Raw genomic sequence first — 19,711 nt, forward strand, 5'->3', positions numbered from 1 at the left:
CCCTTCTGTCCTCAGTGGGGCTCATTGAGTCAGTTCGTAAGGAACATTTAGCTACCCCTTAAAGTCATGTAGGCTTAATAAGGGATTGGCCTTTTTATTTCTCAGTGTCATGGAAACATAATAAAGGGCTTTGAGTGACAATTGAACATTTTAAAAGGATTACTATACTTTGTTAAAGTGGCTGGGCAGCAGGGCAAGGCAACAGGGACTAAGAGACATGGATGGCTAGAACCAAGGCAGATAGCAGCAGAGATTCTGGGCATTCTTTAGAGTAGAACAAGATCTAACTAATACCCTAGACTTGAAAGGTGAGGAAAGGGTCTGGATCACTCCCAGGGGCTGCCTTAAGCTCCTGGATAGGTTAGTAGCTCCACTTCCCAGAGATAAAGGAGAAATTTTAGAAAGAATGAAAGCTATTTGAGATTAGCTAAATTTAGAACACTTATTAAACATATGAATACAGTGTTAGGCAGGGTGGTAAACCAGAAGAGGCAGAAAACCACCATTTCATTAGTTAGGAATATACCTATATAGAGAAACCGAATTCTCAAGGACTTAAACAACAGTGGCATTTACTGGTAGTGTGGCAAGGTGTGATCAGGGCTTTGGCTCTACATCTCTGTAATGCTCTTAGCTCTGCTCTGGCTGTAGGTTGAAGTCCTAGCTTAAAAAAAAAAGTCAAAGTTGATATAAATTTGGACCCTTCAGTACAAAGGTGATAGATATTCAAACCCACATGAATGGATGAGATGGGCTGATGGTGGAAATATAAGAAAACACAAGGCAGATGCAGTAAAATCTACATGAAAAGAAATTTAGTGAATTGGGTGGCTTTTGTTCCCATTGAAACCTAAACCTATTCTTGGCATCACACAGACATTTAGTCTTAAAAAGACTAATGTCCGGAGTTGGGGATTTAGCTCAGTGGTAGAGCGCTTGCCTAGCAAGTGCAAGGCCCTGGGTTCGGTCCTCAGCCCTGAAATTAAAAAAAAAAAAAAAAAAAAAGACTAATGTCTATCCAACCATAATGCCCACTGATAAGCTCGATTTTCTGCATTATCTGCCAAGTTGCTAGCCAACTGGTGCTTCTCTGACAGAAAATGGGTTTTTTTGTGTGTTTTTTTGTTTGTTTGTTCCTTTGTTTTTTGAGACAGGGTTTTCCTGTATATTCTGATAAGAAAATGTATTTTTCATTAAAATTTTCTATTCTATATTTAGAATGAGCCCATAGACTCTCACTGCATACCCATGAGGACTATGTGTTTTCATTTGATACTTGAGCAAACTGAAGTTTAGAGGTGACTTGGTTAAGATCATTAGCCACTTAAAGGTGGAGCAGACTGGGGATACAGCTCAGTGGTGGAACCCTGGCCTAGCATGCGTAAGGCCCTGGGTTTAAATCCCCAGTACTGCAAAAGAAATACATAAAGTGGAGCAGGAGCTTGAACTGGGCTTTCTGTTGCCAACTGCTTTGTTTTATTAGTCCAGATTAATCTGATGTTTGTTACTATTAAAGGTTTTAGGTCTAAATTTTATATTATTTTCTTTTCCCTGCAATACCAGAAAAGCAGCCATTACTTCCATCATAAGTGAAATACAGGTGAGCCAGGCGGTGGTGGTGCACACCTTTAATCCCAGCACTCAGGAGGCAGAGAGAGGCGAATCTCTGAGTTCAGGGCCAGCCTGGTCTCCAAAGCGAGTTCCAGGAAAGGCACAGAGCTACACAGAGAAACCCTGTCTCAAAAAACCAAAAAAAAAAAAAAAAAAAAGAAAAGAAAAAAAGAAAAAAAGAAAAGAAATACAGGTGAAACCATTTCCTAACTGTAAAGCACTGGACAGATGTTTATTTGAAGTCCAGTTAGATTAGCATTCTTTTTCTTCCAAGTTAGGGGGAATGGAGTGTTTTCGATGAAATGGAGAAGAAATCTTTTGCCTTTACAATAATTGTGTACTGTGATGACGGCTGAGTTAGAGATCTCTCTAAAGAGATGTGGCTAGAAGGAATTTTGGAACTAATTCTATCAAGGAACAGCACAGCTGAACATCAGACCTCCGACTGAGCTCAGGGGATGTAAGGATCTTTGCAGTTTGTGGAGCTGCTCACTCCCATAGCTGTTCCATTGGTCTCAAATTCAACAAGGACTCACTGAGCACTGGTAATGATAGGAGTCCTTCCCTTCTGTTCTTAATAAGGACTACTGAGATCCGATTTTGATGTTCTTGGCCCTCTTAAAAGTTAGTAGTTCATGTGCATCAACACACACACACACACACACACACACACACAGAGAGAGACTAAAAACCAATCTTACTCTTTACATCTTGACATTCAGTGATAAACTACCTTATCACACCTAAGCTCCACTGATGCCAGGAATTAACCCTTTATGCCTACTTCCTCAGCATGTTTCCTTTTTTCACCTATGTAACTATTAGATCTGTGCTGTCCTTTAAAGAAGCCATAGGTCACCAATGGGCACTTATGTGTGTGTGTTGTTAGATACACTCAAGATTTCAAAAATGTATGCAAGAGTACTCAGTAGTCTTTAAATATCACTTACTGAAATTTAATATTTTGGAAATAGCAGGGTAAGTAAAAACATTGAAACTAACTTCACCTGTTTCTTTTTTTTTTTTTTTTTTAGATTTTTCGAGACAGGGTTTCTCTGTGTAGCTTTGCGCCTTTCCTGGATCTCGCTCTCTAGACCAGGCTGGCCTCGAACTCACAAAGATCTGCCTGCCTCTGCCTCCCAAGTGCTGGGATTAAAGGCGTGCGCCACCACCGCCCGTCTATTTTTTTTTTTTTTTAGGTCACCTGTTTCTTTTTAACATGGCTACTAGATTTAATAGCTTATATTTTATTTTTTTTGCGCTAGTTTTTTGAGATAGCGTCTTCTGTTATATGTATGGCCTCAAAATGACAGGAATCCTCCTGCTAGGATTACAGATATGGCCCACCATGCCCAGCTTTGTATTTCCTTTTTTTTTTTGTTCCCCGAGACAGGGTTTCTCTGTGTAGCCCTGACTGTCCTGGAACTCACTCTGTACACCAGGCTGGCCTCGAACTCACAGAGATCTGCCTGGCTCTGCCTTCCGAGTGCTGCGATTAAAAGTGTGTGCGCCCACCTCCGCCCAGCCCGTTTTGTATTTCTAATGAAGGTGCTCTTGCAGATTATCATTCACCTTTGAACCCTCCTAGGTACTTTCTTGCATGCTGAAACTGAAAATTCTCAGTGTGGGGAGAATATACCTGAGGCAGGTTCACCCTTTGTGATTATCAAACTGAAATGGCTATCCCTAGGCAGTAGGCAGGCAGAGAATTCAGACGCTGTGTCACAGGCAGCACGATTATTAATAATGTGTGGCACATACCAAATCAGACAGTGTCTTCTTGGTACCCACACCTAAAAGAAGATCCTTTGACAGCCTATCCTTATCCGTTCTACATTTTTTTTCTACTTCTAGTCATTAAGTCATGTTAGCTCTTGGGGGCTGAAGAAGTGGCTCAGAGGTTAAGAGCACTGGCTGTTCTTACAGAGGTCGTGAGTTCAAATTCCCAGCAACCATGGGGTGGCTCACAACCATCTGTAAGGGGATCTGATGCCCTCTTCTGGTATGGATGAAAACAAAGTGCTCATATACATAAAATACACATCTTTAATATGTTAGCTTTTCCTGAGGAATTTTGTTACTTTCCCCTCACTTTGTCCATACTAGTCAGTTTTAGTCACTTTACTTTTGAAGTAGTTTTTATGTAATTTCCCAGTTCCTTGTCCTGTGCTCCGTCTATACCATATACGACAACTAGAGTAACACCCAATCATCACAGAATCTTCTGTTTAAAGACAAAAACCCCTCTATTTAGTTTCTCATTGCCTGGTGGAACAATTCTTTAGAACTTAAGGCTTTTTTTTTTTTTTCCATTTTGGACATGATATCACTATGTAGTTCAGGTGTTTCCCAAACTTCAGCCATCTCCCTAGGTTTCCCAAAAGCTGAGTGTCAGGTGTGAATCACCACATCAGTTTTGTTTGTTTTTTATAAAACATTTTTTAAGATTTATTTTTATTTTATGTGTATTGGTGTTTCTGCCTACATGTATACCTGTGAAGGTGCCAGATACCATGGAATTGGAGCTATAGACAGTTGTGAGCTGCCATGTGGTTGCTGGGAATTGAACCAGAGTCCTCTGGAAGAGCAGCCAGAACTCTTAACTGCTGAGCCATCTCTCCAGTTCATAGTTTTTAAGGTTTTCAGACCGTTTTTCTTGGGCTTCCCCCTATGAAGTCTGAACTAAAATGGGTTAATATATGTAAAGTATTTAGAACCCTGTCTGGCTTATGCTTAGAACAAATAGTACGTCTTAGCTATTATTATTATTAAATTTGAACATGCTGTATATAAAACACTGCTATTTATTTTCCTTTTTGAACACCTCATCCTCCAAGTACTTTGGAGGAGTAGAGTACTTTAAACTATCAACAGTTACTATAAGGCAATTGTCATTGCTTTCTTAGCAACATGAACATCTTCCTGCAATTGAAAGAACCTGTAAACACAAGCCTAATTTACCACAAAAATCAAATTTCAGCCTCAATGGGGGTAGAAATAAAAGGTAACATTTCCTTCACTCGAAACCAGCTCAGTGGTGGTACATGCCTAGCACCACTGCGGGGCAGGGAGTATAGCAAATTTACAGAACATGTTAGAGGAAAACCAACCCTGAAATAATATAGAAATAGGTCTGGACTTAGGGCAGCTGCTCTCTAATGTGGGCATATATTAGAATAACCTGGGAACATTCAAGAATACTGTCATCTGGACCCCTTTAGATTTATGGAATCTAAGGCTAGGGTTCAGGCACTAATGTTGCATAGGTGATTTGACATTCAATGCACAATCAAAAGTTTCACAGGCGATACTGACCTACATTTTTGACAATCATTGGTCTTGTCCAAAGAAATGTTGGCTTAAGGAGGTTGGGCATTTGTGGCATGTTTTTCTCAGTGATCTCATGAAATATGCTTTTGAAAAAAGAATATTCATTCACTGCTTTATGAAAAAATATACGTGTTTATGAGTAGCCTTTTAAAAACAAGCTCCCCAAAGCCCCAAACCCTGGAGTTTAAGGCTTGAAAATATATATGCACATCGAGGTCATAGAAACTTGTGTCTTTTTGGTCTGACTTCTATTTATAAGTTTCAAAACAGTGACTTATGTAAATATATATTTAGCTATGTACAGTATTTACAACTGAAAATCAACATTAAGTCTGTAAACACGAAAAAGTTGGCAATTTGCAGTTATAATTTCAAAAACAGATTTACCTTAAACATTTTATAATAAATAGCACCGCTGTACCTTCCCCGAAGTATTACTGCTCACTAGCTTATTTTATCTCAACAACTCAGGGTACCCAAGGCTAGAGTAACACAAGTACTAGAACACAGCACTTTTTACGGGGTAGCGGAGAATGATGGAAAGCTTGGATCTTCAAAACCTTACAGCAAAGCCCCTTTCACCCGCCAATCCTGAGACAGCAAATCCTGTAATTCTCCCTCGTCATCACTGTCCACATTCTCTTCTTCCTTCTTCTGTAATTCTTTTATGGTCAGAACCTCTTTAAGTTTGTTTTTTATTTCATCCTGGCGATTCCGCAGCTTTTCCACCCGACGGTAACACTCTATCTGCTCATCAATCTCTCCAATCTGCCGATCCAACCGTCCCTCCTCATCCTCTTCAGCAACTATAGCTTCGGAAATAGTGTTGACTTGCCTCATGGCCTTTTGAAACTCGTCCCACTCTTTGTCCATTTGATCTTTGGGGGCATCAACCTTCCGGACCTTTGCATCTACCTCAGGGTCGTCGAAGAACCCTTCTGGTAATGCTTCGGCGGTGTTCTCTCTCCTTTCCACCACTTTTTCATGTATTTCTGCTTTCTCAATTGACCCTGAATGAGGAACTAAGGGGGCCTTGGGAGGATTTGTATTAAAGGGATCATTTGGCAGCACATTACTTGTCGGAGAGGCAAGCGAATGTTCTTTGGTTTTGCCCTGTGCATCTGGAAGATGCTTGCTGCTGTCCCTTCTTCCTTCTCCACCTCCCTCTTCTTCCTCCTCCTCTTCCTCATCTTCATAATCAGGGAGTAAACCGAGTCCAGAAGGTTTACTGGAGGTTGCCCTAGCGGCCTCTTTTCCCGATTTCTCAAAGTTGGCGGGCGAGGCCGAGGTGGAGGGCTGTACCTGAGGTCCCACGGAGGCCTTGGTTCTCTTGGCGTCATGGCTCTCCGCATCCGTCGCTCTCCTCTTGATGGGCTGAGGCGCCGCGCTGGCGGACGGGCCCTGGGTTGCTCCCTTGGCGCCTTTCAGCTCGGCTACTCTCTCCCGGTGCTGCTTTCCCAGAACATGGGTCTGCCACAGGAGCTCGCTCTTGACCGGAGTGTTACAAAGTGCGCAGCTCAACTGCCCCAGACGGTTGTACTTGGCGAACGGAGATTCTATCCTCTTCCGGTTGGTGCTCAGGCGCTGCTTCTCCTTCATCAACCGCCTCAGTTCTTCCTGATTCACCACCCGCTTCCCCGCCGGGGTCCCAGCAGAAGCGGAGGACGCCATCTTTGGGCCGGCGATTCAGGCGCTTCTGGCTTCCGTCCCGGCGAGGCGTGATAGCGTCACTTCCTGTTATGGGGTCGATTGGCCGAAGCTCAGGCGTGTGGGCGTGGCGCCAGGGTTCCGACTCGGCAAGTTGAGGGCTGAACCGTTGAACCCATGGCTGCGATCAAAGTCGCCAACCCCAGGGCTGAGGTGACGCGCAGCCAGGCGGCCTTGGCTGTGAACATATGCGCCGCCCGAGGGCTGCAGGATGTGCTGCGGCCCAGCTTGGGTCCTAAGGGCGCACTAAAAATGTGAGATGCCGCTAGGGTGTGTGGGGTGTCGCGGCGCCCTTTGAGGCTGCTGCTGATAATTCAGTGAAGACCTGCGAGCAGAGCTGATGTGCTTAGACGCCGGGTTTTCCTCCCTCTCACATTCCGCTCTCTGAGATCTCTAGCCTGTTTGCCGAGGAGAAAAGGCCCTGCCAGTAGAAGCTGTGACACCCTCCCCTTTTCGCTATGGTTCATAAACAGCCCATTCATACCGTGGCTCACTGGAAACGTTAAGTCTTGAACGCTTCTGGAGCTCACTCCACCCCTCTCCTGTTGGGGATGAACTTAATAAGCCTGTGCACGCGCTCAGCAGACGTTGGACTGCAGCCCCACCGTAGACAGGATTGTTTTGACTTGGCAGTGTGTTGTACTGGCTTTGGAGCTAGGCAGGCATAGGTTCAAATTCAGGGTCCATCATCTTCCCATCTGTTAGTACTTAATCAAGTTCTTGCAACTCTGTACCTAGAGTTCTTTATAGTTATTCATCCATTTGGACATACGTTTGTTTGGCACCATTGTTTTACATAGGAAGAAGAGAGTGGGGAGAACAAAAGGTCTCTTAGGAAAGTGACACCCCCAGAGGAATGAGCAAACTAATATTAATAGTAAATGAGGCCACTTAACACTAGATGCTGGGAAAACAGATGAGATAATTTCTGTTCTTTTCTTTAAACAAGGTTGATTTATTTTAACTTATGTGTGTGCACCTGTCTGAGTTTATGTGCATCAGGTGTGTGCAGATGCCCCCAGAGGTCAGAGGATGTCAGATCCCCTGAACTTGAGTTATAGGCAGTTGTGAGCCATCTGATATGGGTGCTGGAAACCAAGATCAGATCCTCTGTAAGAACAGTAAATGCTTTTAACTACTGAGCCATCTCTCCAGCCCTTGAGATAGCATCTGTTCTTAAGGTGACATAGTAGTGACAGGTGTGTCAATTATATATAGATGTAAACGATTTTACAGAGGTAAGCGTCCAATTACCGATGGCTAAAGGAAAAGCCTCTCAGATAACAGGTGATGTGTTGGTAGAGTTTTCCTGCCTGGCCCACAGTCAGGGCAAATCTCTCTCACCTGCCAGTCCCACAGCCGTCAGACCCAAGTAAACACAGAGACTTGTATTGGTTTCAAACTGTATGGCCATGGCAGGCTTCTTGCTAACTGTTCTTTCAGCTTAAATTAATCCATTTTTATAAATCTATACCTTGCCACATGGCTCGTGGCTTACCAGGCATCTTCACATGCTGTTTTTTCATCGTGGTGGCTGGTAGTGTCTCTCTGACTCAGCCTTCCACTTCCCAGCTTTATTCTCCTCCTTGTCCCGCCTACACTTCCTGCCTAGCCAATGGCCAATCAGTGTTTTAATTATTGACTAATCAGCAACACATTTGACATACAGAACATCCCACAGCACTTCCCCCCTTTTTTTTTAAAAAAAAAAAAGGAAGGTTTTAACCTTAACAAAGTAAAATTACATATAATTTGGGAATTTGGGCGTAGCTTCTCTTACTACTTCCTGCTGGAGGGGGGCGCTGTATCTTATGGGGATACAAAGAAAATTTTAGGATCATGGAAAAGTCCATGAGGGTGTATCGTCTGAGCCAGTTGCCTTCAAACCATTCTGGATGTTGGATCATCTGGGCCATGGTGTCATCAGAGACCTTTCAGGGGGTCTTGGCTGGTCAAACCTGATGTATCTTAATCTGGAACAAATCCATAGCCTTTGGCTTTCTGTGGGAACAAAAGCAGAGTCTCCTTTCCAAAGTAACATATCCTTATATCCAAATTTTGAAGTCAAGGTACCTTTAAAATATACATTTTGGCATAACTCAACAGCTTTTACAATCAAATATTTTTCTGCAGTTAAAAGTCCCAAAGACAACACAATGCAGATTCTCTGTGTAATATCCATTTTTACGTGGCTTATTTTTTATACTACCTTTACTGTCTCTTTAAAGACTTTATTTTTTAAAACTATGTATTTATTTCTATAACTCTATATATCATCTTTTTTGTCTCTTTCAAGCCTACGTATCTTTTACACACATTGTAAACTATTACATCTGAATCTGTCTTATTGTGAATCTATTGCCTTAAACTGCAGCAGCTGTGGCTGATGGCTCCACCCACCTCAGCTTCCCAACATGGCCATGGTTTACCGCCAGCTCTGGGAGCTATCGGGGGTCTATGCTTTTAGCCAAGCAGCATGTAGTCCAGAAACCTCTTTTTTTTGTTTTGTACCTGCAAAGGCTAAATCCACCATGCTGCTTAATGTGCCACTTGCAAAGGCCTCATTCCCGCCATAGGCAGGTCGAGCACGCACGCTAGGAACCCACCAGTAGCTCAAACCAGCAGCTGCCGCTCATTTGAGAGAGACAATTAGGAACTGTTTTTAGCTCCGTTTTAGAATCTTTTCTCAGGTTTTAGGTGGAAACTCTTGCCACCACGTTGGACGCCATTTGTTGGTAGAGTTTTCCTGCCTGGCCCACAGTCAGGGCAAATCTCTCTCACCTGCCAGTCCCACAGCCGTCAGACCCGACCAAGTAAACACAGAGACTTGTATTGGTTTCAAACTGTATGGCCATGGCAGGCTTCTTGCTAACTGTTCTTTCAGCTTAAATTAATCCATTTTTATAAATCTATACCTTGCCACATGGCTCGTGGCTTACCAGGCATCTTCACATGCTGTTTTTTCATCGTGGTGGCTGGTAGTGTCTCTCTGACTCAGCCTTCCACTTCCCAGCTTTATTCTCCTCCTTGTCCCGCCTACACTTCCTGCCTAGCCAATGGCCAATCAGTGTTTTAATTATTGACTAATCAGCAACACATTTGACATACAGAACATCCCACAGCAGTGATGTTTGATCAGAGTTGTAGAAGAATGAATTGAGCAGTTGGTGAAGGGACTAAAGGCCTCCCAGTGGTGTAAATCCATCAGAAATTAACATTATAATGCATTAAGGGGACTGAAAGACCTACTGTGGGAATGATAATCAATGGAACAGGAGAGTTTGGGAAAAAGCCAAGCATGTTACTGTTAAATTACTTTGACTTTTACCTTGAAGATGGTAGAGAACATAAATTCACTGCAGGATTCTTGGTCAGGAAACTGAGTCACATTGCCCTTTAGAAAAATAGAGTGCAGAGAGTTGATTCAAATTTGGAGACAAGATGACTGTCTAAGTAGTCTAGAAATGATAATAAAATTGGAGAGAAGAGGTGAAGATTTAAAGGTATTTAAATTGTAGAATTGACAGAGCTTGGTGCATTTAATAAATGCAGGAATGAGGCAACTAAATTCAGTGACTGACTTATGACATTTACCAAAATAAAGAACCTACAGGAAATTTGCAGATTTGTTCTTTGTTTTATACTTTTCATTAGCCAATGTTTATAACCCATCAGCTACTCTGTAAGCCCATAAATGCTCCATTTGGAATGAAATCACTAGAAGGTCACCTGGGAGAAATAATTCTATGAGATGCAAGTGGCAGTCATTACCACAGTATCACCTCATTCGATGGAGAATTTCCAAGCCTAATCATCTGTGTTTAGAACAGTGGATGGCAAGAAGTGGGAGTGAGTGCTTTTTGATTCTTGACTTGTGGAGTTAATAAGTACCATTGTTCTTTGAACAGGCTTGTTTCTGGGGCAGGTGACATCAAACTCACAAAAGACGGCAATGTACTGCTTCATGAGATGGTGAGCTAATGCTCTTATTCATTTTCTTTTCTGAGACAGAATATTCTCAGACAGAATATGGCTGGCCACAAACTCATCATCCTGCCTCAGCCTCCTGGCTGTTGGATTTAGGCATTCAATACAATGCCCAGCTGCTGCTGGCTTTAATAAGCCTTAATTTAACAAATAGCACACAGGCTGAGTATGCACCTCAGTGGTAGAGCACTTCCCTAGCACATGCAAGATTCTAGATTCAACACTGTGGGGAAAGGGTATGCTTTGTATATCATATGCAAGTTTATTTATTTAAAGATATTTTTGTGGGCTGGAGAGATGGCTCATTGGTTAAGAGCACTGGCTGTTCCAGAGGACCCAGCTTCAACTCTCAGAACCCACATGGCAGCTCACAATTGTGTACCTCCAGTTCTAGGGGATCTGATACCCTCATACAGACATACATGTAGGGAAAACACCAATGCACATAAAATGAAAGAAAAAATATTTTAGCCAGGCTTAGTGGTGCACACCTTTAATCCCAGCACTCAGGAGGCAGAGGCAGGTGGATCTCTGAGTTTGAGGTCAGCCTGGTCAATAGAGTGAATTCCAGGACAGCTAGGACTACACAGAGAACCTTGTCTTGAAAAAAAATTTTAAGAAATAACTTTTGCAACGCTAGGGATTGAGCATATGCTAGGCAAGTGCTCTTTACCACTAAGGGATAGCTTCAATCTTATAATTTGTATTTTTAAAGATTTATTGGTTTTTAAATTTTATGTGTATGAGTGTCTATCTGTGAGCCACCATGTGGTTGCTGGGAATTGAACTCTGGACCTCTAGAAGAGCAGCCAGTGCTCTTAACTACTGAGCCATCTCTCCAGCCCCGAGTGTCTATCTGTATGAGTGTGTGTCACATGCATGCTGGTGCCTGCAGAGGCCAGAGAAGGGTGTCAGATCCCCTGGAGCTGGACTTAAGGCAATTGTAAGTCACCTGTTAATGGGTGGTGGGAACCAAACTCCACTTTTCTGGAAGAATAGAACATACTCTTAATGGCTGACTATCTCTCTAGCCATTTTGGGGGGGGGGAGGTTGAGATAGGATTCCTCTGTGTAGCTCTGGCTGTCCTGGAACTCACTCTGTAGACCAGCCTGGCCTCAAACTCACAGAGATTCACCTGCCTCTGCCTCCCAAGGGCTGGGATTAAAGGCGTGTGCCACCACTGCTGTCTGGCATCACAATTTGTATTTTTAAGATAAGGCTATCAACGCTGGGTGGTGCTGGCACATGTCTTTAATCCCAGCACTCGAGAGGCAGAGGCAGGCAGATCTCTATGAGTTTGAGGCTAGCCTGGGCTACAAAGTGAGTTCCAGGAAAGGCGCCAAAGCTACACAGAGAAACCCTCTCTCAAAAAACCAAAACCAAACCAAAACAAAACAAAACAAAAAAACAAACAAACAGATAAGGCTATCAGCTAAAAGCTACAGTCTTGAGATATGGTTGTTGGTTTAAACATCAAACTGAATTTTGGCTATTTTCAAATGTTTATAGAGTCTAATAGCTTAGGAATACTTAAAAATTAATATTTTTGGAGCACTTCATTGTAGTCTTTGTAATCATGGAAAAAGAAAAGTCCTTTGCCATTTTCATAAATGTATTCATCTTTGAGATTGAAGGGCTTAATCTTTTCTTGGAAATGTCATTGCATTTTGAAGCAAAGACTTTTATAAAATGTTCAAACCTCATTAATTCTCAACTTTAAAATTTTGAATTTGACATTTACTAAATATTGATAGTGTAAAACCTGTAAATGTGCAGAATAAAGTTTGTTTCTTAATTTTACTATTGACCCTTGGGTTATCTTCAGTGTAGTGGCCTTCTTTATCACAGTCTTTTTCAATCTGGTGTTTACCTTTTCCAGCAAATTCAACATCCAACAGCTTCCATCATAGCAAAAGTGGCAGCAGCCCAGGACCATGTCACAGGAGACGGCACCACCTCGAATGTCCTGATCATTGGGGAGTTGCTCAAACAAGCCGATCTTTACATTTCTGAGGTATTAAAATTTCACACTATTTCAAAGGAAGTTTTTTTTTTTAAGTTCAATTTTAAAGAATAAGAACTAATTACAATTAAGATAATCTTAGGCAGTTGTGAGTGGAAACTGATTTTTATTTTCTGCCAAAGCAATGGCTTTTATTGCAGTTATATACTTTTAAAAATATAAAATATTTAAAGATGTATAGAAAGGTTAAAAAAAACCCACGTATACCCATGAATCATACTTACAAAAAATGTAACTAATAAAAGTTGAAACAAAATTATGTTCCTTTAAAATTAACTGGGGAAAAATTACTGAAGGCTTTTCACCTTGTGCATGTGTTTAATTTTCTAATTCCTCTTTCCTTTATAAACCACCTCGCTGGACTCCTGTGGAATCATCATTCGAATTTCTGTGTCTGTGCCTTTGTTCAGTCATATTCTTTTCTCAACATTGCGTGTCTTTTTTAGAATTATTTGAGTATTTCCTCTCATTCAGAGACTATCTTGGCGAGGCATAACTTGGTCAAAATGGAGATTCTTTGTGTTCCATTTAGTATTGGGAATTATCCATTCAGTGTCTGTAACTTATCTCATTTAGAATGATTTGGGCTTAAACAGTGGAAACTTGACTAAAACTCTCTTGACTAAAACTATGCAGAAATCATCATCTCCTACAAGAGAACAGTGAGGGATAAGGTAGGGTCTGTGACTGGTAAATTTAAAAGTTCAATCGGCCATCAAGTGCCCAGGTCCTTTTGGTCTCTAAACTCTTCTGCATATAATACGGCTTCATTCTAAGCTGGATCTTGAAGGTCAGACCATCAGAGGAAGTCAGGGCTACTTATTTCCCTTGGTAAGACTCAGCAGGAGAGGTCAAGATAAAGACATTCCTCCAGCTATAGCATATGAATTCTTCCTTGGTCCAACCTTAGTCTTATGCTCATCTTAAACTGATAACCATTGTCAGGAGAGTTGATTAGGCTGATCTAGACCCCACTGCTTGAGCTAGGGTTAAGATTCCCTTGAAGCACAGGTTAAAGATGGACATCTTCTGAAAATCAGGGTTAGGTGAAGAAGAAAGGAGAGTGTCAGTGGTAAGGTGTTGCCAGATCCATAGTGTATATCTGAACATTAATAAAGTGAGGCACAGGATATGATAGAAACACCAGGGACACATGGAGATGCTAAATTAGCCTGCAGTAGCCAGGAAACATCCAGGTGAGGATCTTGAACACAAAGTCTTCAGGATGGAATGTGAGGCACATAGTGTTCCAGGCCAAAGCTCCACCCTCAAATTGGTACAGAACTATAAGCATTTGGTGTTACTGGAGTTTGAGGGGATGTGTGTGAGTATGAAGAGGTTGTGGAAGAAAGTGGAAAACAATCTCAGAGGGTGAGGAGCACTAGCTGGTCAAGAAGTGTATGATTTACTGTTGTAGTGAGCAGACCAAAGAGTAGCATATTAATGACTGCTGTGGACAGATTGGCATTTTAAATATTTGGGGACAATTCTAAGGAATCCACAATCAAGGTTCTTCTAGTAGTCCATTATGAAATGATTATGAAGACCTAGATTGAGGAAATTTTTACAAATGATAATAGAACAGGTTGGATTAGAGTGTTGGGTCTTACAGATTTAAATCTTGGCTCCATTTCTGAACTGCTTGCTGATGTAAGACAAATTACATTATCTGTGTAGAGCAATAATAGGACCCACTTTATACTGTTGTTGAGAGGATCAAATGAGATAATTCACATAGAGCCCTTAGAATTATGTCCAGCACAAATGCTCAGTGTCACCTTTTAAGTATTATAGGAATAACGCAAAGAAATGAAGTGAAGGAACTGTGGTTTATGCCTTTCGTGTGGTTCATGCTTTCACAATGTTTATTATTATTTTGCAAAATAAACAATCCTGGGGAGTGGAGAGATGGCTTAGTGGGTAAAGTGCTTGCTGTCCCAGTGTGAGGACCTGAGTTTGAATCCTCAGACCCTTGTCAAACTGAGCATGGCAACATGTGTCTGTAACTCCAGTGTTCCTACCGGAGATGGGGCAAAGCCAGGAAAATGCCCTGAAGCTCATAGGCCAGCAAGCCTGGAAAGTATGGCAATAAAAGAGACCTTGCCTCAATCAAGGTGGAAGGCAATGACCAACATCTAAGGTTCCAAAGTTACCTTCTGACCTTCACACTCATGCTGTGGCATGTACATTCACCAGCATCCACACACCATACATAAAAGATAGAAAATATACACAAATACCAAAAAAGAGAATAAATAATACTACTATTTCTTTTGATGACTATTTCAAAGACCAAGGACTTTTTTCATCCTAGGCAATTGCTCTACCCCTACGCTATATCCTCAGTCTTAATAGTATTTGAAAACCTTTTAATTTTGTGAGCCAGGTGTGGTGGTACATGCCTGTAATTCTAGGACTCAAGAGGCGGAAGCAGGGAGACTGCAAGTTTGAGGGCAGTTTGGGCTCATGATGAGACACTGTCTCAGAAAAATTGATTTTGGTCAGAATTTTAGACTCACAGAAAAGTTGCAAGAATATTGTGAAGAATCAGCATATAACATTTATCCAGGTTTCTAAAAGCATTATTGTAACTCTGCTATGTTTTCTGTGAGACATGTAATTAATGTTAGGCATCTAAATGTTTTCTGAGTGGGTGAGAGTAAGTTGCAAACGTGTCCTAATTTCAGCGGAACTTTTTTCTTTGTGTTTTGTTTGTTTGTTTGTTTCTGTTTTGAGACAGATTTCACATGTAGCTCAGTCTGGTCCCAAACTTGTTGTGTAGATGGTACTGACTTCTCCCCCCCCCCCCCCCCCAGCTGAGGACTGAACCCAGGACCTTGTGCTTGCTAGGCAAGTGCTCTACCACTGAGCTAAATTCTCAACCCCAGTATTGACTTCTAACTCACCACCTTCTTGCCCCAGCCTCCCAAGTGCTAGCGTTACAGCCATGTCCTCCCAGCACTTAGTGTATAATTTTTAGCATCACTGAATTCTTATATATAGTCACAACTTATGTATATAAAAGAGGAAATTAGTCTTCACATCAACAGCTCACAGAGTATACTATTATCTAGTCTGCAGATTTCTTTCAAATTTCACCGCTTGTCTTTCACAGAAAAAGGAAACTCTAGGATAATGCATTGTGTTTAATTGTCATGTTCCTTTAGTTTCCTTTAAGCTGAAATAGTTCCTGAAGTGCCTTTTATAGTTCATGGCATTGCTACTTAAAAAAAATCACTCTGGTTAGTTGTATGTGGAGATTAGAGGTCAACCTGTGAGAGTCAGTTCTTCCCTTTCGCTATGTGGGTCCTGGGAGCAAACTCAGGTTGTCCGTCTTGGTGGCAAGCACCTTTACCTCCTGAGCCATCTTGCTGGCCTGGAATTGCTACTTAAAAATACTTTAGGCTTATTTATTTTTATTTCATGTATATGCATGTTTTGCCTGCATATATGTATGTCAACCATATGTGTGCCTGGTGCCCTTGAAATTCAGAAGAGAACATTATATTCCTTGGAACTGGAATTATGGATGATTGTGGGCCACCATGTGGGCTCTGGGAACTGAATCCAGGTTGTCTGTAAGAGCAATAAGTGCTCTTAACTCCTGAGACATCTTTCCACTCCTGACATTGCTACTTTTTTTTTTTTTTGAGACAGGGTCTCTCTACATAGCCGTGGCTGTCCCAGAACTCACTATGTAGATCAGGCTGGACTTGAACTCACAGAGGTCCATCTGCCTTTGCCTCTCAAGTTCTGGGACTAAAGGCGTGAGACACCACACCTGGTTGACATTGCTACTTTTAAGTTGTGTGAGCCATATACATTTTAAACACTCATATACATTTTAAGATATTGTTTCAGATATGAAGCCTGAGAAATAATATATGAATGATGCATACTTACATTAGTGCCATCACTGTGGGTCACATACTTATTAAAGAGAGCATAGCTGCCTTTTACTTTGCATGGTTGCTGTGTGATTTGTGTATTTATGTTGTTACACCAGGGCCTGCACCCTAGAATCATAGCTGAAGGATTTGATGCTGCAAAGACGAAAGCACTTGAAGTTTTGGATGAAATTAAAGTGGAAAAGGAGATGAAAAGAGAAATCCTCTTAGATGTGGCTAGAACATCCCTGCGAACAAAAGTTCATGCTGAACTGGCTGACGTGTTAACAGAGGTATATGATCCACTGTTGTCTAGCAAGGATAGCCAGACATGTGGTGATATTCTTCTTCTTTTCTATAAGACAACTAAATGTTGCACATGACTTTTCAGAAATATAAAAGAAGAAGGCAAACATTTAAAATTCAATTGATCACAACACTAATTTTCCTAAGGTGTCTCATTAGTGCTTACATGACTTGAAAGTTGGGAGAGGCTTGACTTCCTGTGGCTCATCTCTTATGGAAGCTCTCGGACAGTATATTCAGCTAACCCTAAAGGTCCATACTTGACTGTATCAGGCGACACATGAGCAGGCTGTTTTGGCAGTTGCCTTGTAGTTAGGGTTGTTGCTTTAATGCGGCAAGATTGAGCTGATATATAAGAGTCTCACGTTTATTTGATTGACTGCTAAAGGTAAACTATATGCAATGTAAAGACAAAACTGCCTGGGCAGTTCTGGAAGACTTTGCATCTGGTGCTTATCATTTGATTATGTTGTTCCTCAGCTTTGCTGTTTCTCAAAATCAGGAATGAGAAATTCGCAATAACCAAATTCAAGAGGCACTGCCCTGTGAAACAGAACGCTCTGCTGTTAATTTGCCTTAAGAAACACAAATGTGCCAAGTGTGGCACTTGATGGCCATGCCTTTGGCTTTGAAGCCTGAAGCCCTTTCCCTGGTTAGTCTGGTGACAGGTCGCTTGGACCAGGAGTTTCTTTCAGTCCTGGTAATATGCCCTTCCCCCACCCCCATGCTTCTCTTTCAGGCTGTGGTGGATTCTGTCCTGGCTGTTAGAAGACCAGGTCTCCCTATTGATCTCTTCATGGTAGAAATCGTGGAGATGAGGCACAAGTCAGAAACAGATACACAGTAAGTCGCAAAAATTTACAACACCCCCTCCCGTGTGTGTGTGTGTGTGTGTGTGTGTGTGTGTGTGTGTGTGTGTGTGTGCCACAGCATGCTTGTGGTTTGTGGAGGTTAAATGGTAACTTGAAGAAGGTCTCTCTCATCACTTTGTGAATTCCAGGGCCCAAACTCAGGTTGTCAGGTTTCTTACCTGCTGAACCATCTCATCAGCCACACTTGGGCAACACACAAGTTCTGAAATATTTGGCTTTCTTCAAGTGCTCTTTCATTGATTTTATTGGTTTTACTCAACAGCAAAGTATTCATTTCACATATGAGTTAGCTACAGTGAGCCCGTCACTTTCAGATGCTGCAGTGAGGAGTGAGCCGGACACACACTCCTCAGGAAGGTTACATTTCTAATCGAACTGGAGGGTGAAACGTAGTCATGTGTGATTTTATAGCATTCAGAGAAAAGCATTCTGATAAGAAACTGAACTACAGGGCGGTGGTGGCGCACGCCTTTAATCCCAGCACTTGGGAGGCAGAGGCAGGCGGATCTCTGTGAGTTTGAGGCCAGCCTGCTCTACAAAGCGAGTTCCAGGAAAAACGCAAAGCTACACAGAGAAACCCTGTCTCGAAAAACTAAAAAAACCCCAAAAAACTGAACTACAAAGCTTAGAGGCCCCTAATGAAACAGGGGAGCTAGCCATGTCAAAAAAGATCATTGGAAGTCTCCGGAAGTAGAAATGGGCTTGGAGTGCTCCAGTGTGCCTGCAGCACCGGTGAGAGGAAGCAGGAGTGAGGGCTGAGGCGAGAGCTAAGAGTGGCCGTGATAACTACAGATTTAGTTCTTTAAATATTCAACCCCAAGTATAGAGATCTCTCCTGCACCTCTCACTTTTATCTTTATCAGTTTTCAATCTAATTTCAACTATATACTTTTCCCTTCTCCGTCTTCCCCTTCTTCCTCTTCATCTTCCTCCTTACAGGTATTTTTTCTCACATTTGAGATGAGGCCTCACTGTGTAGGACTTGAGATTCTCCTGCCTCCCAAGTGCTAGGACTAACCAAGATTATTTAGATGCAAATCTTGAAATAATATTTTACTTTCAAATACTTTATCTAGAAATAAATATAATATAAATGTTATCAATATTAACTAATATACCTCTAAAAATAATACAGCTCATTAATATATGTTTAATTAATATTCAGTTTTAATGTTTTTCCAGTGAAATTAATTTTGATTGGGATGCAAACACTATCTACATATTCCATATGCAACTTACATCATTTTCTTAGGATCACTTAGGTTTTCTACATTCTTTTTGAATCATGAGTATTTCTAGGAATTTGTCCATCTCTTTTGAATTTTCAAATTTTGGAACAAAATGGTCATAAAGATCCTGTTTGAAGGATTTACCCCACTCCTATTCTCTCTTCCCACCTTCCCTCTCATTTTGCCCAGGCTTTTGTTTGATTGTTTGTTTTTGTTTTGTTTCATAAGGCCTTTTAATTTTTTGATTTTTGGGTTATGGGAGTGGGGAGCTTTCTGCTTCTTTTGTCTTTTTAAAATAGCACTCAGGTCATTCATTTTTAGCTTTCTGCTTTTGTGAAACAGTATTTGAGACTTTTCAGTTTTCCTCTAAGTATTACTTAATTACACCCCTTAACTTTTACTTTATTCATGTATTTTTGCCTTTGGGACTGGCTCTCACTGCATAGCTCACTACCCTGGAGCCTCTAATCCCTTTGTCTGGGCCTCCTGAGTGCTGAAATTACAAGCATATGCATTTGCATTATGTTTAAAATACTTTCTTTCTTCTTTGCCTTCCAAAGATTTTACTGAAGAGTGGTTTGGGTATAACAAGACTGTTTTAATGGCAAGAGTAGTATTAAAAGTACAGGTGGAATAGAAAGTGGCTTTGCAGTGAACCTCTCTTGGAGGCCAAGTCTCTGTCGCCCAGGCTGGGTCTCCTGCCTCAGCTTTCCAAGTTCTGGGATTAAAGGCATGAACCATGCCCAGCAGGGCAGCCA

At 41.6% G+C, this 19,711-nt stretch overlaps 2 protein-coding genes across 3 annotated transcripts in view; one reads left to right on the forward strand and one right to left on the reverse strand.

Moving 5' to 3' along the window:
* Positions 1-3,639: 3,639 nt before the first annotated feature.
* On the reverse strand, positions 3,640-6,646 carry Znf830 (zinc finger protein 830). The gene has a single exon (XM_052759793.1). The coding sequence runs from the start codon at positions 6,610-6,612 to the stop codon at positions 5,503-5,505; it is 1,110 nt and encodes a 369-aa protein (XP_052615753.1). The 5' UTR covers positions 6,613-6,646; the 3' UTR covers positions 3,640-5,502.
* Positions 6,645-19,711, forward strand: part of Cct6b (chaperonin containing TCP1 subunit 6B) — a 43,226-nt gene continuing 30,159 nt past the window's right edge. Inside the window, exons 1-5 of one of the 2 annotated variants that reach the window (XM_052759791.1) lie at positions 6,645-6,902; positions 10,557-10,620; positions 12,516-12,650; positions 16,666-16,839; positions 17,592-17,695. In XM_052759791.1, the coding sequence (XP_052615751.1) occupies positions 6,766-6,902; positions 10,557-10,620; positions 12,516-12,650; positions 16,666-16,839; positions 17,592-17,695 (614 nt within the window). In that variant the 5' untranslated portion in view covers positions 6,645-6,765. The remainder of the gene's footprint in view (positions 6,903-10,556; positions 10,621-12,515; positions 12,651-16,665; positions 16,840-17,591; positions 17,696-19,711) is intronic. The other variant, XM_052759790.1, reaches the window with a different exon arrangement.

Source organism: Peromyscus californicus, unplaced genomic scaffold, assembly GCF_007827085.1.
Source record: "Peromyscus californicus insignis strain IS unplaced genomic scaffold, ASM782708v3 Scaffold_3__1_contigs__length_106647218, whole genome shotgun sequence".
NCBI lineage: Eukaryota > Metazoa > Chordata > Mammalia > Rodentia > Cricetidae > Peromyscus > Peromyscus californicus.

Coding starts and splice junctions, on each gene's coding strand:
- Znf830 (XM_052759793.1), bottom strand. CDS start 6,612: ATGGCGTCCTCCGCTTCTGCTGGGACCCCGGCGGGGAAGCGGGTGGTG.